Source organism: Natator depressus, chromosome 9 (assembly GCF_965152275.1).
Source record: "Natator depressus isolate rNatDep1 chromosome 9, rNatDep2.hap1, whole genome shotgun sequence".
NCBI classification, from domain to species: domain Eukaryota; kingdom Metazoa; phylum Chordata; order Testudines; family Cheloniidae; genus Natator; species Natator depressus.
In genome coordinates this window covers 58,274,965-58,300,201 of record NC_134242.1, presented here as the reverse complement: position 1 = coordinate 58,300,201, position 25,237 = coordinate 58,274,965, and the positions used below count along the sequence as shown (strand labels likewise).

At 45.7% G+C, this 25,237-nt stretch overlaps 1 protein-coding gene across 2 annotated transcripts in view; it reads right to left on the bottom strand.

Annotated features, from left to right (window-relative positions):
- PHKA1 (phosphorylase kinase regulatory subunit alpha 1) overlaps positions 1 to 25,237 on the bottom strand; it is a 211,157-nt gene that overhangs the window by 24,150 nt on the left and 161,770 nt on the right. For both annotated transcript variants that reach the window (XR_012641034.1, XM_074964316.1), the window contains one exon: positions 3,647 to 3,752. Coding sequence is in view for 1 of the 2 variants with exons in the window: in XM_074964316.1 (XP_074820417.1) it covers positions 3,647 to 3,752 (106 nt within the window). In the remaining variant the exon portion in view is untranslated. The remainder of the gene's footprint in view (positions 1 to 3,646; positions 3,753 to 25,237) is intronic.

The window sequence follows — 25,237 nt, the reverse complement described above, 5'->3', positions numbered from 1 at the left end:
TAAACCAATTATATAAGAAATCATGTACCAAGTCACAACACTTTTTTTAAAATATAAAGGAAATCCTAATTTTCTCCCTACACAGAGCTGGGAGTGTCTTTTATAACTCGACTTCTATCTAGTTCAGAATGGCAATGGAATCTGGGACTTGAAGAAAGAGCCCTAATCTGCATTTAAGTAATTACAAAACTTTGCTCAAGCGCTTGTGATGCAGGATGGGAGCGCATCTGGACTAAAATATGTAATTTACACTAATAGGGGTATCCTGATATAATGCTAGCTCCTCCACCTTTGGAAACTGGCTGGTCCAGCAGCTGTGACCCGTTCTAAGGATGTACATGAATGCTGCTGGGGCCAGGTAACCCCACTCCAAGACACAGTGGCTTTACAGATGGGTTGCAAACTAGTTAGATTCAGTCTCATCTTTTCACAGAGCAGAAGGCACTGGAGAGTTCAGTGAATTGGGACTGGAATTGGGCTATGGAGCTTTCCAACCTTGGGTGGCTATTTGGTGGTTTACAAGAAATGAATTCGGGTTCTCAATGTAGTTCCCAATGGACCAACTCAAGGCACCTCCATTGCACATGGCACTCACTGGCCTCCTTGTCATCGGAGTCCAGAGAGGCCAAGGAATGAATGGGCCATGAAGAGCAATCTTCCCTCTCACCTCTAGAGATCACCCTTCCACGTCAGCGTAAAGCATGGTACTAAGAGGGTGTGGGAGAATCTGCTGCTGCCTGTGCTGGTCAGTTCTGGGGATACAGGATGGAGTGCAGTCGCCAGGGCTCTTGATACAGCACCTGGCACAAAGCTAAATTTTAAGTTAAAATATTCCTAAAGGAGGGTGTGTGTCTGAGCCAGGCGTGTGTGTCTGTAGGGAGCGGGGAAGGAAAGAGAGTAGTGCAAGCCTGAGATGGTGCCAGAGGCAGGTTAATGGAATTAATAACTAAAATTGGGCACCCAAACTGGTGCAACTGAAGGCTGCATTCGGCAGTGTACCAATAACCCGATGTCTGAAATCGGTTGGTGGAGCATTGGGCATTTTATAGACACCGTCCCATTCAATACAGAAATGAAGACCAGTCAGACCATGGGTGGCAGCATGGAACGCTCTATCCTGATCTAAGCAGCTGGGCCAGACCCGCTGTTCCCCACGCGCCACTAGACAGTTCAGAGCAGCTGAAGTGTGCTCAGTAAATGTCCCTAGAATTGGGAATCTTGAGAGGTGTGTGTGCAGGAGTGGGGAGTTAAGAGGTCCTCGGCTGCGGGCACGTCCCCTGTTGTTCCAGCAGAGCTCAGATCTGTTGACCTTTGGGGCATGGTATAAACTCAATTCTCTTGGCTGGTGTCAGAGATTTAGCTTTAGTGGACACATGAGCCTACTGCTCTGTTGTTAACTAATTCTGTGCTTGCTTTACTGTCTGTGGCTGCTGCTGCAGCTAGCAAGAGATGTCAAGAGTAACAAGAAGGGTTTCTTCAGGTATGTTGGCAACAAGAAGAAAGCCAAGGAAAGTGTGGGCCCCTTACTGAATGAGGGAGGCAACCTAGTGACAGAGGATGTGGAAAAAGCTAATGTACTCAATGCTTTTTTTGCCTCTGTTTTCACTAACAAGGTCAGCTCCCAGACTGCTGCGCTGGGCATCACAGAATGGGGAAGAGATGGCCAGCCCTCTGTGGAGATAGAGGTGGTTAGGGACTATTTAGAAAAGCTGGACGTGCACAAGTCCATGGGGCAGGACGAGTTGCATCCGAGAGTGCTGAAGGAATTGGCGGCTGTGATTGCAGAGCCCTTGGCCATTATCTTTGAAAACTCGTGGCGAACGGGGGAAGTCCCGGATGACTGGAAAAAGGCTAATGTAGTGCCAATCTTTAAAAAAGGGAAGAAGGAGGATCCTGGGAACTACAGGCCAGTCAGCCTCACCTCAGTCCCTGGAAAAGTCATGGAGCAGGTCCTCAAAGAATCAATCCTGAAGCACTTACATGAGAGGAAAGTGATCAGGAACAGTCAGCATGGGTTCACCAAGGGAAGGTCATGCCTGACTAATCTAATCGCCTTTTATGATGAGATTACTGGTTCTGTGGATGAAGGGAAAGAAGTGGATGTATTGTTTCTTGACTTTAGCAAAGCTTTTGACACGGTCTCCCACAGTATTCTTGTCAGCAAGTTAAGGAAGTATGGGCTGGATGAATGCACTATAAGGTGGGTAGAAAGCTGGCTAGATTGTCGGGCTCAACGGGTAGTGATCAATGGCTCCATGTCTAGTTGGCAGCCGGTGTCAAGTGGTGTGCCCCAGGGGTCGGTCCTGGGGCCGGTTTTGTTCAATATCTTCATAAATGATCTGGAGGATGGTGTGGATCGCACTCTCAGCAAATTTGCGGATGATACTAAACTGGGAGGAGTGGTAGATACGCTGGAGGGGAGGGATAGGATACAGAAGGACCTAGACAAATTGGAGGATTGGGCCAAAAGAAATCTGATGAGGTTCAATAAGGATAAGTGCAGGGTCCTGCACTTAGGATGGAAGAATCCAATGCACCGCTACAGACTAGGGACCGAATGGCTAGGCAGCAGTTCTGCAGAAAAGGACCTAGGGGTGACAGTGGACGAGAAGCTGGATATGAGTCAACAGTGTGCCCTTGTTGCCAAGAAGGCCAATGGCATTTTGGGATGTATAAGTAGGGGCATAGCGAGCAGATCGAGGGACGTGATCGTTCCCCTCTATTCGACACTGGTGAGGCCTCATCTGGAGTACTGTGTCCAGTTTTGGGCCCCACACTACAAGAAGGATATGGATAAATTGGAGAGAGTCCAGCGAAGGGCAACAAAAATGATTAGGGGTCTAGAGCACATGACTTATGAAGAGAGGCTGAGGGAGCTGGGATTGTTTAGTCTGCGGAAGAGAAGAATGAGGGGGGATTTGATAGCTGCTTTCAACTACCTGAAAGGGGGTTCCAAAGAGGATGGCTCTAGACTGTTCTCAATGGTAGCAGATGACAGAACGAGGAGTAATGGTCTCAAGTTGCAATGGGGGAGGTTTAGATTGGATATTAGGAAAAACTTTTTCACTAAGAGGGTGGTGAAACACTGGAATGCGTTACCTAGGGAGGTGGTAGAATCTCCTTCCTTAGAGGTTTTTAAGGTCAGGCTTGACAAAGCCCTGGCTGGGATGATTTAACTGGGAATTGGTCCTGCTTCGAGCAGGGGGTTGGACTAGATGACCTTCTGGGGTCCCTTCCAACCCTGATATTCTATGATTCTATGATTCTACAGACAGGTTTAAACAATGAAAAATAAACAACCACAAAGCCCTGGGGTCTCTGCAGGCTGCCCTTCCGAAATGAAGAGGACAACAGCTGTGGACTGCCTTTTATAGAATTCCACGGGCCACAGACCACAGTGCAGTGGTCATGCCTATAGAAACATTTGCACTTCACAACCAACCCGTTACCATATCCAACGCTGGGCAGAAGATGGATGTCATTGTATATTATGACTTGCCAAGCACATGGAGTACAGCTTCGTAGCCAGGGCCATAAAGATACCAAGAGAAATATTCTCCTCCTTAATGTATTATTTTTGGATTTCCCAACAGCCAGCAGTTGGTCTCCCAGGGCAGTAAGGTGGCAGGAGGTTGGGGAAGCTCACCTTTGATGATGCTGAGGATTTCTTGGACTTTGTGTGGCTCGTTGCGGTCTGGCCTGCAGCTCGGTGTGATCTCCAGCACGTAATCAGGACCATACTTTGTGAAAAACTGCAGGGAAAGGGAAATCAGCAAAGTTGTCGCTGTGCAGGGCAGAAATGGTTTGGGTGAGGTTCAAGGAGAGCTGTCCTGAAAATGATGCAGTAGGGGGAAGCATCTGCAGTGGGACTTGAGGTAGTGGAGACAGACTCCCATCCTTGTTGTCCACTAGATTCCAAATGTGCTCCTGAAATCCCAGATGGAGAGCTTTTCTCTCTCTCTAGTTTAGTGTCTATTTCCCATCTCTATTCAGGAGACTGAGTTTCTTCCCAGCTCTGCCACTGATCCACTCATCTGTAAAATACCTCTTCCCCTCCAAGGCAGCTCACATAGTTTAATTAATTAATGCATGTGTTATGGAGCTTCTACCTGCTTGAACTCTACAACTGCTCTAACAATTCAAGTTCCATATATGAGACATATTTTACAGCACTGCAGCTGTGAATACAATTTTATTTTTCATCCCCCTTGGCACATCCGGCAAATCCATTTAGCATTGTTATATCACACACTTGGGTACCTACACACCTGCCTGTATTAAATGAGAACACACAATGAAATCAACACTCTGGCTGGATTTCCTTGTGCTAGAGTGGTGACACTTTGAACCCACCCCCCTGCACAGCTCTAGCACAATACATTCTTTCACTGGCATGATCCCTGCACACCGGGAAGGTGCTACATCAGACAGGAATTACAGTAAGGAACAGGGCTCGGCATAAGACTGTTAACATACCTCTCCATACAATGTGCTACAGATGTGCAACTAAGTCTATAGGAGAAAAAATGAAGTTTTTCACATTAATACAGAATACCATAAATTATTGCATGAGCACACAACACCGAGCACAGAGCCAGCACATGGGAGGTTTTAAAAATTCAGCTGGTTTTGAGTTAAGTGTGTTAAAAAATGTATACATTTGAATTTAAACTTAGCCTAAAAGGTTGGCCAGTTTACAAGAAAGTAATTAGGCATGCAGGAATCAGGCTTAGTCTATAAAATTAAGGGAAAGCCAAACTAGCTGGACTCCCCCACGTGATTAAATGATACACAGGGCTAATATAGGAAAGGTGTCATTTGGCAGCTCCAGCAGCTGAGATCCCCCATTTATCTACAAATACGTACAGCACAGGCAGCAGCTGTGAAAGCTTTCCCACACTGAGCCAATAACATTCTTCAATTCTGATGACCAGCAACCATCTCTAGGGGAGGAGGAGAGAAATCTCCATAGCCCAGTTAGTTCTTAACTTTCTTGGCAGCCTTGGCAAGAAGTGCCAATTGTGACAAAAATTTTTGACAAGGACCCCTGTTCCCTAGGACACAACCCCCAGACCACACAGACCAGACACCCAACACACAGCTAAGACTTTATTCAGTTCATTATTGACTTTGGCGGGATTTGAGCCTGTGACAGGGCTGAAAGGTTTTGTATCTGGTTTCTGCTCTCCTAAAACTATCCACATACGGGTGCTATGATTGAGGAACACAAATATGGGTAACTGCGTTCTAAGAGAAGTGCTGGATAGGTTTACAGTGGAACAAAATTGACGTTGTTTATTTAACCCTCCATTAAAGGATAAATATCGTATTTCAGAGGAAGTTGCAGCATATCTTTCATCATTTCATGCCGTCATTTCAGCCGATAAAATAATACAAAAGGACTAGGGCTGTAAAGCTATTAAAAAAGTTAATCGTGTGATTAATCGCGCTATTAAACAATAATAGAATACCATTTATTTAAATATTTTTGGATGTTTTCTACATTTTCAAATATATTGATTTAAATTGCAACATGGAATACAAAGTATACAGTGCTTATTTTATATTTATTTTTAATTACAAATATTTGCACTGTAAAAAACAAAAGAAATCATATTTTTCAATTCACCTAATACAAGTACTGTAGAGCAATCTCTTTATCATGAAAGTTGAACTTACAAATGTAGAATTATGTACAAAAAATAACTGCATTCAAAAATAAAACAATGTAAAGCTTTAGAGCCTACAAGTCTACTCAGTCCTACTTCTTGTTCAGCCAATTGCTCAAACAAGTTTGGTTACAATTTGCAGGAGATAATGCTGCCTGCTTCTTGTTTACAATGTCAATTGAAAGTGAAAACAGGCGTTCGCATGGCACTGTTGTAGCCAGTGTCGCAAGATATTTATGTGCCAGATGCGCTAAAGATTCATATGTCCTTTCATGCTTCAACCACCATTCCAGAGGACATGCATCCATGCTGATGACGAGTTCTGCTCGATAATGATCCAAAGCAGAGAGGACCGACACATGTTCATTTTCATCATCATTAGTCAGATGCCACCAGCAGAAGGCTGATTTTCTTTTTTGGTGGTTTGGATTCTGTAGTTTCTGCGTTGGAGTGTTGTCTTTTAAGACTTCTGAAAGCATGCTCCAAACCTCATCCCCCTCAGATTTTGGAAGGCACTTCAGATTCTTAAACCTTGGATCGAGTGTTGTAGCTATTTTTAGAAATCTCATGTTGGTACCTTCTTTGTGTTTTGTCAAATCTGCTGTGAAAGTGGTCTTAAAATGAATATGTGCTGGGTCATCATCCGAGACTGCTATAACATCAAATATATGGCAGAATGCAGGTAAAACAGAACAGGAGACATACAATTCTCCCCCAAGGAGTTCAATCACAAATATAATTAAAGCATTTTTTTTAAACAAGCATCATCAGCATGGAAGCATGTCCTCTGGAATGGTGGCTGAAGCATGAAGAGGCATACAAATGTTTAGCATACCTGGCACGTAAATACCTTGTAACGACAGCTATAAAACTTCCATGCGAATGCCTGTTCTCACTTTCTGGTGACATTGTAAATAAGAAGCAGGCAGCATTATCTCCCGTAAATGTAAACAAGCTTGTTTGTCTTAGCGATTGGCTGAACAAGAAGTAGGACTGAGTGAACTTGTAGGCTCTAAAGTTTTACATTGTTTTGTTTTTGAGTGCAGTTATGTAACAAAAAAAATCTACATTTGTAAATTACACTTTCAAGATAAAGAGATTGCTCTACAGTACTTGTATGAGGTGAATTGAAAAATACTATTTCTTTTATCATTTTTACAGAGCAAATATTTGTAATAAAAAATAATATAAACTGAGCCCTGTACACTTTGTATTCTGTGTTGTAATAGAAATCAATATATTTGAAAATGTAGAAAAACATCCACAATATTTAATAAATTTCAATTGGTATTCTATTGTTTAACAGTGCGATTAATCGTGATTAATTTTTTTAATAGCAATTCATTTTTTTCAGTTAATCGCGTGAGTGAACTGAGATTAATCGATAGCCCTGAAAAGGACCTATAGTAATGCTCATGGTGATGGAACAGCAGATTGAAATACTGATCTCAGTCATTTAGACTATAATTTGAGCACTCTGCCTGTATGAACAAGACACACATTCCTCCTAGCATGTTAGGAGCTGAAGGTCATGTAAATGGAAGGGTCATTTTTCCTAGAGGTAAGATTTTCAGAAGCACTTAAATTCCATTTGCAGAAGAGACTAAGGCCGTAGATCCTCAAGGGTATTTAGGTGTTAAACTACCATTGATTTCAAAGGGAGTAAGGAGCATAAATACCTTTGAGGATGTGGGTCTAGGAACTTAAATCACTTTTGAAAATTTTAACCTCGCTCTTCAATAAAGTCTTAGATTTGACTGATGGTCTGAGTGTCATGATAATAATGGTAATTTCTATCATATGCATACCTCAAATGCATACGGCATCTCCACTAGTTACATTATATTCTGAATGCTCCATGGTTGTTATAGCACACTACCATCCTAGTGGCTACTAAGGATAAACTTACAATACAGTTTCCATGCACATCTACTTTTCACATGTCCACAACTTTCTGAAATAGTCACCTTTTAAGAGTTGGACATTTTCCTTGCTTGGTTTGTGCCCTGAGGTGAATTTGGAAAGGGTTTTCCAATTCACCTCCAGTTCACGTTGTGGGAGAACTATGAACATTTTCGCCACGGTAAAAAGCATTCTTACCTTGCTTAACAGGGCTACAGCAAAAACAACTGACACTTGAATGGAACAGTGGTTTTCAACCTTTTTTCATTTGTGGATCCCTAAAAAATTTCAAGTGGAGATGCAGACCCCTTTGGAAATCTCAGATCCCTAGGGGTCCACAGATCACAGGTTGAAAGCAACTGGTCTAGAGGTTTTGATTGGTTTGAGTTTGCAAAGGAGCTTAGTGCAATGCATGCATTACCATGTAATGATGCGCAAAGCAAGTTATTTCAAGGAATTTACACATTCAGCTGAAAAACCTGCTAAGCTCAATAAGATCTTTTAATTTCATTTCTATAAAAGAAAAAGGAAATGAAATGCAAAACACTGCAACGTTAAGGTTGCAGAGTTAAGTCACAAAAAGTTAGAAAATGCAAAGTTTATGGTTCTAACAGCAAAACTTGCCTCAGTTGCACTATTTTCTATTTTTCTTTTTTCTGTAAAAGTATATCATGGTTTAAGACATAAGTATAACATGTTCATAAAAATGAGTTATGGGCAACAATGAGGATAGTACTGTTGTCGGAGCCTTTACTTTTGCATTTCCAGACTTTAAAATCACAATACTATTAAAATCACAAACGCCACATGAATACAGTTAATTAATACTGCACATTAATTTCCAAGGTATATCTTGTTGTTTACTGAAATGCAATTTCTTGGTATTTAATAACTAATATCCCAATCCTGAATGGAGCTTCATGTGAGGACAGTTCCAAAGACTCTGTGTGGATGCAGAGCACGTGAATGCTGAACTGTGCTAAGTTATTTTCTATTGTGGCAAATTGCAGGCATTACTATGATGGGTCCCGCACTTTCTCTTCTTGGGGGGTGGTGGCGGGAATCAGGGCACTGTTTCTTGCCCCTGAACGGGGGTATTAACTGCTCCATTAGTGCCCTAGAGGAGGTGAGTGGAGAGGGAGGGACCTGGGCCCACCCTCTACTCCGGGGCCTAGCCCTGGGGCCCTAGGAATAGCGGTAAACTGCTTGAACTAGTGGTTCCTTCCCCTGGGCTACTTCCCTCTCCTGCCCTTCAGCTTGTGGGGCTTCCTGCCCGTCCGCTCCACTAACCAGGTGTCCCTTTACCTAGGGTCTTGGTCTTCTTAGTCCACTGCAGCACTTCTCCAAACTCTTCTCTGCTTCCCTCCAAACTGCTCTCTGCTCCAACACCAATCCACTCTGCTTCAACTCCTCCTCTTGTCTGATTGAAGCAGGGCAGTTTTTATCATGTGACTGGCTTCAGGTGCTCTAATTGGCTTCAGGTGCTTTAATTAATCTATAGCAAACTTTCTTCCCTCTACAGGGAAGAAGGCTCCCTTCTAACACTCTCCTGCTGCCCTCTGGCCATGCTGTATCACAGTTTTAGAACAAAATTTGTGATCTTAAAATAGTTTTTTTACATAATCACAGAAAAGCAATGTCTAAATAAATTCTCTCAGCCACTCCTCAATTAAACATGCAGCAAACAACTCATGGGAATTTGCTTATTTCTGATGAGCTATGGAGGGCCAAGCACGGGAAGACACCCCAGGCCCAAAAAATCAAACCGCCTTCTTTGATTCTCTTTGACATGGGGGATTTTATGAGACTTAATGTTTCTAAAACTGTTACAAACAACCCAGTCACAGCAGCCATCTTGGAATCAAACCCTCACAGGCTGGATGTTGCCAAGGGATGGTTTTCAAGGCATTGAAAAGACTCATTTTGGTTTTTCTCTTGGCACAACAAGGACAACATTAAGAGAAGGCAACTTTGTGCTCCAATAATGACAAAGACAGAAGCCTTCATTTTGCTTCACATTCATATATCCTTGGCAAAAAAAACACCTTCGATGTTATAAACCTAGATTTTTAAAATTGTGGGTACAAACATTGTAGAAATACCAAAGAGGAGAAATCATTTGGTGCACAATGCTAAAAATCTTCAATGGGAAAACAGTTGAAAGGTGCTTAAATGAAATGAGAGTAATGTGCGCCCGAGTCTGCCTCCTGGCGAGTCAAGCCTATGACATGTCAATGACAACATTTACAATTCCATTGCTGATCATTCTAATGGATGGAAAGATGAAGGGGATGGGAGTGATGCCATGGGAGATTGGACATGGGAGCTGCTGCCAGGAAGGAAATAGAGAGGAGAGAAATGAAAAGATTTGAAGAGAAGGAAAGAAAGAGAGAAAGGAGGATGGGAAGTGAAGAGAAATAAAGGGGTAGAAATAGCAGTGCTCCTAAAAGGGAGGAGGCCAAATGCAACACCAAGCCCTGGTCTACACTAGGACTTTAGGTCGAATTTAGCAGCATTAAATCGATGTAAACCTGCACCCGTCCACACAATGAAGCCCTTTATTTCGACTTAAAGGGCTCTTAAAATCAATTTCCTTACTCCACCCCTGACAAGTGGATTAGCGCTTAAATCGGCCTTGCCGGGTCGAATTTGGGGTACTGTGGACACAATTTAACGGTATTGGCCTCCGGGAGCTATCCCAGAGTGCTCCATTTTGACCGCTCTGGACAGCACTCTCAACTCAGATGCACTGGCCAGGTAGACAGGAAAAGAACCGCGAACTTTTGAATCTCATTTCCTGTTTGGCCAGCGTGGCAAGCTGCAGGTGACCATGCAGAGCTCATCAGCAGAGGTGACCATGATGGAGTCTCAGAATCGCAAAAGAGCTCCAGCATGGACCGAACGGGAGGTACGGGATCTGATCGCTGTATGGGGAGAGGAATCCGTGCTATCAGAACTCCGTTCCAGTTTTCGAAATGCCAAAACCTTTGTCAAAATCTCCCAGGGCATGAAGGACAGAGGCCATAACAGGGACCCGAAGCAGTGCCGCGTGAAACTGAAGGAGCTGAGGCAAGCCTACTAGAAAACCAGAGAGGCGAACGGCCGCTCCGGGTCAGAGCCCCAAACATGCCGCTTCTATGATGAGCTGCATGCCATTTTAGGGGGTTCAGCCACCACTACCCCAGCCGTGTTGTTTGACTCCTTCAATGGAGATGGAGGCAATGCGGAAGCAGGTTTTGGGGATGAAGAAGATGATGATGATGACGAGGTTGTAGATAGCTCACAGCAAGCAAGCGGAGAAACCGGTTTTCCCGACAACCAGGAACTGTTTCTCACCCTGGACCTGGAGCCAGTACCCCCCGAACCCACCCAAGGCTGCCTCCTGGACCCAGCAGGCGGAGAAGGGACCTCTGGTGAGTGTACCTTTTAAAATACTATACATGGTTTAAAAGCAAGCATGTGAAAGGATTACTTTGCCCTGGCATTCGCGGCTCTCCTGGATATACTCCCAAAGCCTTTGCAAAAGGTTTCTGGGGAGGGCAGACTTATTGCGTCCTTCATGGTAGGACACTTTACCACTCCAGGCCAGTAACATGTACTCGGGAATCATTGTACAACAAAGCATTGCAGTGTATGTTTGCTGGCGTTCAAGCAACATCTGTTCTTTATCTCTCTGTGTTATCCTCAGGAGAGTGAGATATAATCCATGGTCACCTGGTTGAAATAGGGTGCTTTTCTTCAGGGGACACTCAGAGGAGCCCATTCCTGCTGGGCTGTTTGCCTGCGGCTGAACAGAAATGTTCCCCGCTGTTAGCCACAGGGAGGGGGGAGGGTTGAGGGGGTAGCCACGCGGTGGGGGGAGGCAAAATGCGACCTTGTAACGAAAGCACATGTGCTATGTATGTAATGTTAACAGCAAGGTTTACCCTGAAAGAGTGTAGCCAGTGTTTTATAAAATGTGTCTTTTTAAATACCGCTGTCCCTTTTTTTTTCTCCATCAGCTGCATGTGTTTCAATGATCACAGGATCTTCTCCTTCCCAGAGGCTAGTGAAGATTAGAAAGAAAAAAAAACGCACTCGAGATGAAATGTTCTCCGAGCTCATGCTGTCCTCCCACACTGACAGAGCACAGATGAATGCGTGGAGGCAAATAATGTCAGACTGCAGGAAAGCACAAAATGACCAGGAGGAGAGGTGGCGGGCTGAAGAGAGGGCTGAAGCTCGAATGTGGCGGCAGCGTGATGAGAGGAGGCAGGATTCAATGCTGAGGCTGCTGGAGGACCAAACCAGTATGCTCCAGTGTATGGTTGAGCTGCAGCAAAGGCAGCTGGAGCACAGACTGCCACTACAGCCCCTGTGTAACCAACCGCCCTCCTCCCCAAGTTCCATAGCTTCCACACCCAGACGCCCAAGAACGCGGTGGGGGGGCCTCCGGCCAACCAGCCACTCCACCACAGAGGATTGCCCAAAAAAAAGAAGGCTGTCATTCAATAAATTTTAAAGTTGTAAACTTTTAAAGTGCTGTGTGGCATTTTCCTTCCCTCCTCCACCACCCCTCCTGGGCTACCTTGGTAGTCATCCCCCTATTTGTGTGATGAATGATTAAAGAATGCATGAATGTGAAGCAACAATGACTTTATTGCCTCTGCAAGCGGTGACTGAAGGGAGGAGGAGAGGGTGGTTAGCTTACAGGGAAGTAGAGTGAACCAAGGGGCGGGGGGTTTCATCAAGGAGAAACAAACAGAACTTTCACACCGTTGCCTGACCAGTCATGAAACTGGTTTTCAAAGCCTCTCTGATGCGTACCGCGCCCTCCTGTGCTCTTCTAACTGCCCTGGTGTCTGGCTGCGCGTAACCAGCAGCCAGGCGATTTGCCTCAACCTCCCACCCCGCCATAAACGTCTCCCCCTTACTCTCACAGATATTGTGGAGCACACAGCAAGCAGTAATAACAGTGGGAATACTGGTTTCGCTGAGGTCTAAGCGAGTCAGTAAACTGCGCCAGCGCGCCTTTAAACGTCCAAATGCACATTCTACCACCATTCTGCACTTGCTCAGCCTGTAGTTGAACAGCTCCTGACTACTGTCCAGGCTGCCTGTGTACGGCTTCATGAGCCATGGCATTAAGGGGTAGGCTGGGTCCCCAAGGATACATATAGGCATTTCAACATCACCAACAGTTATTTTCTGGTCTGGGAATAAAGTCCCTTCTTGCAGTTTTTGAAACAGACCAGAGTTCCTGAAGATGCGAGCGTCATGTACCTTTCCCGGCCATCTCACGTTGATGTTGGTGAAACGTCCCTTGTGATCCACCAGAGCTTGCAGCACTATTGAAAAGTACCCCTTGCGGTTTATGTACTCGCCGGCTTGGTGCTCCGGTGCCAAGATAGGGATATGGGTTCCATCTATGGCCCCACCACAGTTAGGGAATCCCATTGCAGCAAAGCCATCCACTATGACCTGCACATTTCCCAGGGTCACTACCCTTGATATCAGCAGATCTTTGATTGCGTGGGCTACTTGCATCACAGCAGCCCCCACAGTAGATTTGCCCACTCCAAATTGATTCCCAACTGACTGGTAGCTGTCTGGCGTTGCAAGATTCTACAGGGCTATCGCCACTCGCTTCTCAACTGTGAGGGCTGATCTCATCTTGGTATTCATGCGCTTCAGGGCAGGGGAAAGCAAGTCACAAAGTTCCATGAAAGTGCCCTTACGCATGCGAAAGTTTCGCAGCCACTGGGAATCGTCCCAGACCTGCAACACTATGCGGTCCCACCAGTCTGTGCCTGTTTCCCGAGCCCAGAATCGGCGTTCCACAGCATGAACCTGCCCCATTAGCACCATGATGCATGCATTGGCAGGGCCCATGCTTTCAGAGAAATCTGTGTCCATGGCCTGATCACTCACGTGACCGCGCTGACGTCGCCTCCTCGCCCGGTAGCGCTTTGCCAGGTTCTGGTGCTGCATATACTGCTGGATAATGCGTGTGGTGTTTAATGTGCTCCTAATTGCCAAAGTGAGCTGAGCGGACTCCATGCTTGCCTTGGTATGGCGTCCGCACAGAAAAAAGGCGCGGAATGATTGTCTGCCGTTGCTCTGACGGAGGGAGGGGCGACTGACGACACGGCTTACAGGGTTGGCTTCAGGGAGCTAAAATCCACAAAGGGGGTGGCTTTACATCAAGGAGTAGTTCAGGCAGGACTTCACGGAGGGTTCTAATAAGAAATGGTGCACCTAAGTTATTGTTCTTATTGGAACAAGGAGGTTAGCCTGGCCTCTGATTGATACATGGCTAGATTTACCTCGCTGCACCTTCTCTGTGAGTGACTGCAGTGTGACCTAGAGGAATGAGTCTCCTAGACAGGGGAGGAGGCAAATGAGTACAAAACAAATCCGGTCTATTTCTTGTTTTGATCCACTCCATCTATCTTTTACATCTTTGGCTGGCAGCAGACGGTGCAGAAGGACATATTGCCTACCTGCTCACCATAAGACGGTTCAATAGGACTGACTGCCGGACTTAAGAGAATGACCTGGTCAAGTCACTAAAAATTTAGTCCCTGCGCCCATGTCTGCCCAGGCGCTCCTGATCGACCTCACACAGGCGACCAGGAGTACCTCGGACATGACGAGGACGGCTACCAGTCGTATTGTACCATCTGCTGCCACAAGGCAATGGGTTGCTGCTACTGTGTAGCAATGCCGTACCGCGTCTGCCAGCACCCAGGAGACATATGGTGACGGTTACCTGAGCGGGCTCCATGCTTGCGGTGGTATGGCATCCGCACAGGTAACTCAGGAAAAAAGGCGCGAAACGATTGTCTGCCCTTGCTTTCACGGAGGGAGGGAGGGAGGGAGGGAGGGAGGGAAGGGGGGACTGACGATATGTACCCAGAACCACCCGCGACAATGTTTCAGCCCCATCAGGCATTGGGATCTCAACCCAGAATTCCAATGGGCAGCGGAGACTGCGGGAACTGTGGGATAGCTACCCACAGTGCAACGCTCCGGAAGTCGACTCTAGCCTCGGTACTGTGGAAGCACTCCGCCGAGTTAATGCACTTAATGCACTTCTGTGGGGACACACACACTCGAATATATAAAACCGATTTCTAAAAAACCGACTTCTATAAATTCGACCTTATTCCGTAGTGTAGACATACCCCAAGATACTGAACAAAACAACAAACAAACTTCAGTTACTACATAAAAGGCCAGATTCTATCCTTGATCTTACCGCAAAACTCTCCCTGACATCAACAGAAGACTGCAGCAGATGGAGGGGAGCATTCAGTCCTACACTTACCACCTGGCCCACTGTAATGCCAACCCAAAGCATGCAAAAATCATGAATCAGCCCCCCCAAAATCATGAGATTATTTAAAACCATTAAATGTGGGGTTCTTTTTTCTGAGTCTTTAGGGGTGATATTTTCAAGCCTTTCTCCACAACCAAAAGAGCTAAAAACTTAATTTTTAAATGAAAGGTGAGCTACTCTCACAGCCATGTGACTCCAGAAACTGGGGGCTTTAAGAAAAGCACCAAGTATCACAAGACTCAGCAACACTGAGGACCGGTACATATCTGATTGTTCCACTTTCAACTGCTTTGTTGCAACATGTTTCAGCAAATGCTCTCTCCCAGGCCATGAACTCTTACTGTTTCCTTAGAAAGGGGAGCAAAGCCTGTGTTTGTATAGCAGGAAAGTGGTCCCTGGATTACATTCAATCTGCTTCGATTAAGGATCTCAAAAGGCTGCCCTGCCTGACAGCTTGATTTCCAGGTTTCAGTTAATCAGAATAGGAGTTCCTATTTAAAGCAAAGAAAATAAGGAATCAGGAAGTGCCAGCCCTTGTTTCTCTGTAGAGGTGTTGACAGGCTATTAAATCATTAGCGGTTCCTTGCCAGGAGCAGCAGAATAAATCTGGGAACCTGACAAACGGACAGCAGCTCTGTGCACAGAGACATATACACAGAGAAAGTACATGCTGTTATCTCATAGCTGTGTAAATATTTCAGCTGACATTTCCATTAGATCCAAGCCAGTTTCCCACCAGCGTGATGTGTTTTTTAAATCGGCTTCCACCAGTTCACAATCAATATGCTAACCTGTCCCTAAAGTACAATGCAGGCAGCCTGGATTAGCATCCACAAAGATTACCAAGCGCAGGCATGTACAGAACAGAAGTGGTGTAGATGCATGAAAAAGGACAACTCCCAGAAGACATTACAAAGTTAATGACACATGATGAGATTTTTCTTTTTCTTCCCCCTACCATTTAATTACTTAAGAGACTAGAAGGCAAACTGTTACATACCTGCTCAAAGCAGCAGCTTTGTAATTACACTGGAGTGAGGAGAGAATTTTTGTTATCTTGGAGCCTGAATCTACCGTGAAGAAGTTAAATCTGCAGCGCACAAAGGGGAAAGATGATGTCAGACCCAGGGAGCAATGGATGATAGATTATTTAGATTACAGTAGCATCTGGCAGCCCCAACTGAGATCAGGGCCCCCGGTATGTGACACACTGTACAACCATATAGTAAGACAGCCCCTTTCCTGAAGAGCTAATGATCTATATAGACAAGCCATACAAAATGTGGGAGGGGAAACTGAGGCACAGAGAGGGAAAGTGATTCATCTCAAGGCACTCAGCAGGTCAGTGGCAGAGCTGGAAAAAGAACCAAGGTCTTCTGGCCCCAGGCCAGCATGCTAGCCACAAAGAGAGGAACCCATTATGGTAAGAAATGAAAAGTAATTTTAAATTAATCGACTGAGAGAGCAAGACTGAGGTGAGTTGGTCAGAGCTTCTTGGAAAGTAAAGAGGGGTAGGGGGCTGAAGGAAAATAAGACCTGAAAGAGGCAGATGATGTGTTTCTCCCCCTTCTGCACTCTCTCCATGCTTTGGAACTGTCAAATCCTCCAAGACATATATTTGCAGTCTCCTTTACTGTGCTTTGTAGGGCAAATGTTAGCCCACGCAAACTGATCTACCAGCTAGTTTTGTGGTGCAGTAGAACCTTGAAAGGGAACACAAACCACTGGATTACTGGGGATATAGATCCCAGAGTTTGCTAAGCTAGTTCCCCTTGTTATGTACAGCTTGGGAAGGGAGATTCCCTTTTAACAACAGGTTCAGTTCCCCCACAGGAAGCAGAGAGGAGTGAGGGTGGCCAGCCCACTTCCCTAAGGGCTGATAGCTCAGCAGGACTTCCGTGCATAAAGCCATCAACACATGAGCCCTTACCTAGAGAAGTCCTGGCCATCCACACACACCTTCATTTCTTCAGGGAAGTGAGTCTGCATTTAAAGGGGAACCTCTTCTCTACTCCAGCAGAGGAAAAGAGTGAATCTTTCTGTGTCTGAACCCAGCAGGGACCACCACCCTGTTTTGGACAGACTCAGAAATTAGGATAAATTGTTGTTTTAAATGTCCTCTTTTCTTTAGACCACGTGGTGGCTTTGTAAACAGCCTGGGAATCTGTATACATTAAATCCATACCCTCTTTGACGGTATCCTGGTGTAAGGGTGTTCAGGCTTGTTGCCCCTTTCCACAGCACCACACCGTAAAGTGTGTCCATTAATAATACATCTGTTTGGCCATTGGTGGAATGAAAGAACAGGAGAGTCCTTGCATTACAACCCCAGTATGATCTGAGTTCCCAATGGTGTAGCCCTGGACATCCATTCCAAGTTCAGGCTGCATCGTAAGAGTGAGTGCTGGGTAGACTCAGGGTTGAGGCATTTGGGAGATACATCTGTGACAGTTACATGCATGGTGCTCTAAGTCCAGACAGCCCGGTTTGCTCAAACAAATAGTGCACAGCCATCGTCAGCTTCAACACTGAGGTGCATCGTGCAACGTTCCTGGCTGAGCCAAGCCATTAGGCCACACCGATCAAGACGGCGAAATTCATACTGTGCCTATGTATGGAAGACTAGGATAGCTGCTACCTGCTCTAGTTGATGTAAATTAGCTGGTGGGACGAGCTTGGCTGGCTTTGCTGCACTCCAAACAGCAATGCACTGAATCCATGGTCAATACATAACTGGGCATTGTCTAAATTAACTGTTAAACCTAAAAGACCCGAATCAAAATAAGTCACCTCACCTTCTTGCCTACAGAAAACGGTCACATGCTGCTGGAGTCCCACGCAGCACCTCACTATTAAGAGTTAGACAAACAACCCAATGCATCCGGGTGTCTCTAGCACTACAAGCTTGCTCCCTTTAAATGAAAGGGGGTCCTCAAGGCATGCAAGCATGGGCTTTTCTTCTTACTAGCATTCACAGCTGTGGGTGCCTCTAATCTAGAAATGTACACTGTGCTCCTCACCCTGCTCCCTGCCTCTCCCATCACAGGCAGTTCATGTAGGTACCTATGACAACAGGAGCCAACATGCCTCACTTTTTGCTCCTTTGTCTGCGCATCAGCACTACTGAGATGCTAAAGCAAAACTGCATACAGCTCTGGAGACAGGGTTTCAGCAATGAGCCTCCTAGGAGAGATTAGTGCTAATATGAATTGGCTTCTATCATCTTCTGAAACTATGCTCTGACTTGCTTCCTCTTGTCAATGCTGGTGATAAGTGCCAGATTCATAGCCCTGGAGAATGAAATATCTGTTCTTGGGAACAGTACGATGTGGGCAGCAGTTGTATAAACGGTCCCACCCTGACCCCAACAATGCCTCACAGCCTGCAGGGGCCATCTCTAGGGGTGAAAGGCTCCTTTAGTACAGAGGATTATGCAGATCAAGCCAGAACACAGCCTGCTGCAAATCTCCAGCCAGTATTTATCAACATGCCATGACTAGTGATGGGTTGATCTCAGAAGGCTCTGAGGTCTGGTTCAGATGAGCACCCAAAGCTGAGAATCTCTGTTGAATTCTCCAAACTGGGCTGGAAGATTCATGAAACTCCCAGTGCTTTATACTGCCGATTGGATTGGGAATATTGTGAAGATAGATGCTGCAATCCCGGCCCTGTGTCATTTATTGCTGGAATCAGGAAAAACAAAAGCAGAATTGTCAGAAGAAGAAAGAAAAAAAATAGTTCAAGTGAACTTTCTCAAACATTTTGGGTGAAAGTGCTGAAATAGGGTAGGTGTGTCTTGCCAATGCCTAATCCTCATCCCCAAATCATCTCTTTCCTTGGAATGAGAAAATTCAGAGTCCAGAGCATTGCTGAGTATATACCGAATGGGAAAATTGAAAATAGGTAAGGACAAGATCTGCTAAGAACGGTGGAAGGAATGGCATTTTCACCAGTCACATGAGGACTTCACTGTATCCACTACATTCAACAGGCAGAAAGGGGCCTTTACTTTTTGCTTTCCTATCTCATTGCACTGAAGAATATTAAAGAGTGATCTAACAGTCTCCAAATCTCTCTTCTTTCACACCACACTGCCAAGCTGAACCCTCCTGTACATTCCTTCTCTGAACTGACACCATTCCTCCAAGGGTCCTGACTGGGTGTTAGTTCTAGGCTTGTGTGCGCCAATGACTGTTTAGAAGTCCTAACCAATATGCAAACCAGTTTTTCCACAGCTTCACTAGTTTATTAGTCTTGGCTATTAATTTCTCTCTGACAGGTAGACAATACCAATCAGCAACGTTTCCAGCCGACTGTTCTTCCTCTGAGTGACAGGCGGATGCATCAGTTCCTGCACTGGCTGAGGGGTTGCAAAACAATGGCTGGAAAACACCACAGAGCCACTTCCTGTTGTAAACTCTATCCTCTGAAGAGGCAAAGAAAACAGCCAATGCTCCTGTGGGACAGCATGTTTGTGTTGGCTTGGGAGGGAGGCGGCATGTGACTGTTTCTCTTGCTGGAGTTTTTAGGAGAATTTGCCTCGCCCTGCAGTGAGCAAGAGGAAAAAATGAAATAAAAACAGCCCTATTTCCGCCCAGTGCAAGGAGAGTTCATCTGCAGAGGGGAAGACGATGGAATATGGGGCACTTCAGAATGAGGTGTTTAGCATTTTTTTTTGAAGCACGCTGCCAACACATGTGGCATGGTCTGTTCCGGGATGACCATCCCATCCCATGATATTTCAGAGGGGGATGGAAAGTGCCCCCATCTCCTCCCTGCCTGTGCAGCAGACACAGCCCTGGATTTGTATACGCTGGAGAATTCACCTTCTGATCAGGTTGCATGTAAAGGGAAATACTGGTGGCTGTTCATCAGGGTTATAAAACTGACAGACAGGGAAAGAATTTGCCTTTAAGATGCTGGACTAAACAGAGACATTAGAGTGACAAGGTGGGGGAGGTAATATCTTTTATTGGACCAACTTCTGTTGGTGAGAGGGGTGCACGGAAGCTTTCAAGGGGAACAGAGCTCTGAGGGGTGCACGGAAACTTCAGGGACTTAGATAATACCCTAAACTGATTGTTTGCATGCGACTTATCCAGTGACAACACAAGCTAGCCCAGCCCAAAGCACTTCGGGATTCCAGATCTAATCACAACATTTGGGGAACTCAACCACGAATTGAAGCCTGGGAGAACTTGTGATCCGAGAGCCCAACCCCTCAGCACAGGCAGCTGGACAGGAACAATTCCTTTGTGAAGCACAGTGCTGCAGTGCAGAAGCCCATCCCTAGAGATGAAAGGAAGAGATGACCAACTGCTTCCCTACATGGCTGACACTGGTGATCTGAGAATAGCCATGACTGAAACCAATTAAAACCAGCAGAAACACTGAAACCAGAATTGTGCCTGCGCATGAGAGGGTCTGAACGTGGCCTCAACTTTCTTGAGACAGTGGATGGCATAAGGAGAGGGCATCTGCTTCATCTTATACCCCCTTTGGCCGCTCCTCTTGAGGCACCCCCACCCCTCTTGGCAGCAGGTAAATTATGAATTTTGCAAACACACCGGATGGGCAAATAAATTCAAGCTGCACTATGCCACCAGACAGCCACTGTGTCACTTACACTACTGCTGACCTTGGCCTAGAGACATCCCAGGCAGCTGCACCCACTTACATCATGTTCAAGTTTGGCCCTAGATCCCTACAATTAAGTCAATGAACCCTAAGAAGTCTAGCATGTGAATCACTATGAAAGGCAGCTGGATGTGCGAAACCATTGCCTAGAGAGACAGCTGCAACCTACAGAGCTTGTGAATCCAGCTCTGAATCACTTCCCACAGGTCAGGATACATGGGGAAGCATCACTGCAAACTTCTCATTCAGCTGTCCATCGCAACTCAAGTTAATAAACCCTAATCTGGCGAAACGCCTCTGCCCTCCCTTCCCCACCCATATCCCCTTCATCACCCAAGCCTTTCTTCCAGCTCTCCTCAATGCCACCACACACTGACTTAGCAAAACTAAAAGCCCCTTTTCTTTCCAAGTTACTGTATACACAGATCACTTGGACCTTGCCTACACACAAAGGTTGCCCCTGTGTAACTTTAAAATAGCATAACCATTCGGGTATGGAATAGCTTTCGTATGAGGAGAGATTAAAAAGACTGGGGCTTTTCAGCTTGGAAAAGAGATGACTAAGGGGGGATATGATAGATGTCTATAAAATCATGACTGGTGTGGAGACAGTAAATAAGGAAGCATTATTTTCTCCTCATAACACAAGAACTAGGAGTCACCAAATGAAATTAATAGGAAGCAGGTTTAAAACAAACAAAAAGAAGTATTTTTTCACACAATGCACAGTCAACCTGTGCAATTCTTTGCCAGAGGGTTCAAAAAAGAAGTGGTAAGTTCATGGAGGATAGGTCAATCAATGGCTACTAGCCAGGATGGGCAGGGATGGTGTCCCTAGCCTCAGTTTGCCAGTGGCTGGGAATGGGCAACAGGGGATGGATCACTTGATGATTACCTGTTCTGTTCATTCCCTCTGGGGCACCTGGCATCGGCCACTGTCGGAAGACAGAATACTGAGCTAGACAGACCATTGGTCTGACCCAGTATGGCCATTCTTATGTTCTTGTTCTTAAAAACTGATTTGAGTTAATCTGGTGCAAACCCATATGTGGACACACCTCAACTGGTTTGCAACTTGCTTGTACTGATTTAGGGTTTGTCTGTACAAGAAATTTCTCTACAGTTAAAACAGGTAGCACGCCATGTGTAAACAAGTCCCTAGCTTACATCAGTAAGGAGTCCTCTGGCTCCAGCTCTCTCTCTCTCCTTTCCATTCAGGGGCACCTACAGAGCAGACTGGGGGGAGAAACCCCAAACAACACTTGAATTGCTTCGCCCTAGGATATAGCTTCACTGCAGCGTTAATGCTGGTGACGGGCACCCAGCTCTAAGCACTTGGGCTAACCTAGCTCGGTGAGAGCAGAGACATTGCAAAGCCCTGCCTGAGTGTGCCCATTCCACTGAGCCCATGTTGGCGTTGCACTCCTCTGCATGGCACTAGGACTGCTGGGGGCATATCCCGTGGGTCTTTTTGCTGCAGTGAGCTGAGCTGCTCTATGATTATCTCCCAGCAAATTGTGGAAGAACATGTCTGTCCTTCTGGCACAGAGGGAATTGTGAGGCAGCACTGGAGGACTAGCAACATCCATGCGACTTAGCCTGCAGCCTCACTGCAAAGTGGGCAGGTTACCAGCCTGAGTGAAAGCTGCACCCAGGCTCTAGCCCATATCCTCAGCTCGGCCAGCTAGTCTGGGTATAAAGCACTAGCACCCCTCAGGTCAGAGGTTTGTGGGTGTGGACAGGAGCTGGGATAGTGTCAACACCAGAGTAAGGGCTTGAGTTCACGATGCAGTGAAGACACACCCACAGGCTGCTGGGGCTGAGTTGCGTCTTTTGATCTCTTGTGATGAACGGGATGTACAGTAGGTGAAGGAAGCCTGTAAGTCCAAATGTAGATTGCACAGGACAGGCAGATTATCTCTGCTCTCTTGCCATCCCGCCGGGAATGGCCTTGCAGCTTCTAAAGATAACAGTCTTTAATTAATTGTCAAAAGTTGCTAAGAACCTTGCAGGGGGTTCTGTAGCTGTATTTACAGAGCTTTCCATCCTTGGAAACAACTGCCCATCTCTTAGGGTTCAGTAGCAAAGCTCCTGAGGTTTAGAAGTGGTGTTGCTCTGGAAGCCAGGACTTACGTTACCATTAACCTGTATATGTTAAAAGCTGTGTCAATAAAGTGGGCATTTTATTGCTGCTGCAGCCCTAGTACAAAATCTTTTTGCCAGACAGACTCAGCCAGGCAGGGACGGAGTGGTCAGAAATGGCCAAGGACAGCTCTCTGGTTAGCTAGGAAAATATCACTCCCACTATTCTGACATCATCATCAGCTTTTCTGTGCAGTAGCAGGAGTTCAGAACACTGATGAGCTTCCTCCTAATGGAAATGCCAGTGTACCCATTGCCCAGTGTCCTGTAGATTAAACTGCAAGTTGACAGGAGGGAGGAGTCATTCCCAGGTTCATCAGGAGCAGATGCACACGTCACATTTTATTTGTCCACAAAAAAGTATAACTATTAAATCACAATGTTGATTTGAAAGAAAGAAAGAAAGAAAGAAAGAAAGAAAGATTTACTGGTGGAGGAAAAGTTAGAACGGAGTGCGCACTGAACAACAAAGAGATGGTGGAGATGTGAAGGGTGTAAACACAAAGGACAGTTTGGTCCAAGGGGGAATGGGATAGTAGGATGAAATTAAACAAAGGGAATCAAGCAGCATATCTGAGCATTTCCCGTTACGGAAATCTTTTCAAAGGAGGAATATTTTCCTAAGGGAAGTGGTGGAAACCTCATTGCTTCCATCATCTAAAATTGAATAAAGCCTTAGAGAGTCAACTGACGGGCTCATTCGTGCAGTGGCCAGATTTCGCTATGCGGGGAGGGCTAGATAAGACCTACCCCAGTATGCTTCCCTCCGTCTCCCCAAATCTCTAATTTCAGTGAACCTGGTTTTTAGAGAAGCCATTAGTGATTGTTACCAGCTCAATTTTACCTGCTGGCAACCTTCAGTCTTGCTCTGTCACTCCTAATAAAAACATTTTTCCATGCAGAGAGTGACCTAAATGCTACATGTGGACTCCTAGGTTTAGCAGGGTGGGCCCAATGCCACTATATTCCAATTAGTCATAGGGCTAACTACTGCCCTCTTCAAATGCTGGCTGTATGGAAGAGGTCTGTCGAGCAGCACAGTTCTTAGGGATGGTGGACATGCAGAAGTCATACTGGTTTAAAGTGATTCAATTAAAGTGGTGCAAACACTCACATCAATTTAGACCTCACTTCTCTGGATTTGTTTTATGGATACTATTTTTCCACAGGCCCCCCGCCTCATTCAGCACCCAGGATGGATAGTGCTCCGGGGCGACACTTGGGCTGTGACCTGAAGAAGGCTGCTCTCTGTAGGACCCCTGCCTTGCTTGTTGCAGAAGTTGGAAGGTGCGTCATGAATGAGGAAGAGGACTGTGGGAAGAGAAAGGGATCTGATTTACAGAAGTGCTGAGCACTTGCAGCTGAAATCAATAGAAGCTGTGCTTTGAAAATATAAAGTGCTATGTAATGCTAAGTAGTCTGTAAAATTAAGTCCTAGGAATCTCATATCAGACACCCACAATTTACTCTTTCTATGGCTCACAGAAAAAGCCCATAAGGTAGGGGCCCTGTGGAAAAAACAGTATGTAATCATGTAACTAAAGAAAAAAGAAAAGGAGTGCTTGTGGCACCTTAGAGACTAACAAATTTATTTGAGCATAAGCTTTCATGAGCTACAGCTCACTTCATCAGATGCATTCAGTGGAAAATACTAAATAATAATAACTAAAGACTGCATCATAACATGTATGCACAAGGGGCCTGAATTAAGGTTGCACAGGTATAGGACAGGAAGTAAGAGATCAACCCCCCTTGCAGTGAGCTGAGATATAAAGGAAACTCCATTTGTAGCTCAGTAGAAGGAAAGTCCCAGACATGTTGTGCAGTGTTAGAATGAAAGTTCGCCCAGTGGTGGGACAGAAAAGTTGACTTCAGAAGAGGGCTCCCCGTTTGCCTCACCCTCATTGAATAGTTTCATTTTTTAAAATGCAATCCCAGGGGCTAGCCAGCCTCATAGGTAGAAGGCACCAAGCAGCAAGGAGACACTAGAACAAGCCCCAACACACACAGGAGAAACAACAAAAGGACTACACTATGCTTACAATCAGGCTTTGTGATGGCTTTTTTTTTTTTTTTTGTCGTCCTAAATGCAAATCTCTCTCTTCCCCGCCCCAAACCCCTTGCATGGTCTTGGAAAGGCAGGCCTCCTGTTTGCTCACTTCTGGGAGCACAGTGGCAGCTGGTAGAGTGGGGAGTGGAGTGGAGTTTATTCAGCAGGTACAAAGTCTCTTTTGTTCCCCAGACAGTGCTGAGCTGCTGCTCCCCGGGGCTCTGGGAGAAGGGGAGGGGGCGCCTCAGTAAAATGACTAGGTTCTGTTTGTGGTATCTTAGCAGGACCACAGCAGTGTTTCTTTGATCCCTGGTCATGAAAAGAGCACAAAAGATTGAATAAAAGAATGAAGACCTATACAAACTGGCTACAGCGACTTTGTCTGCCACAGGACCTCCTCCTGCAGTAGAAGTGCCCTATATTATTACCTCCCCCTGTGGTGGTCACTGGCTGTCGGTCCCTTTCAATAAGATGCCAACATCCTCCCCCACCCCCCATTTCCCCCCACATGCAGAG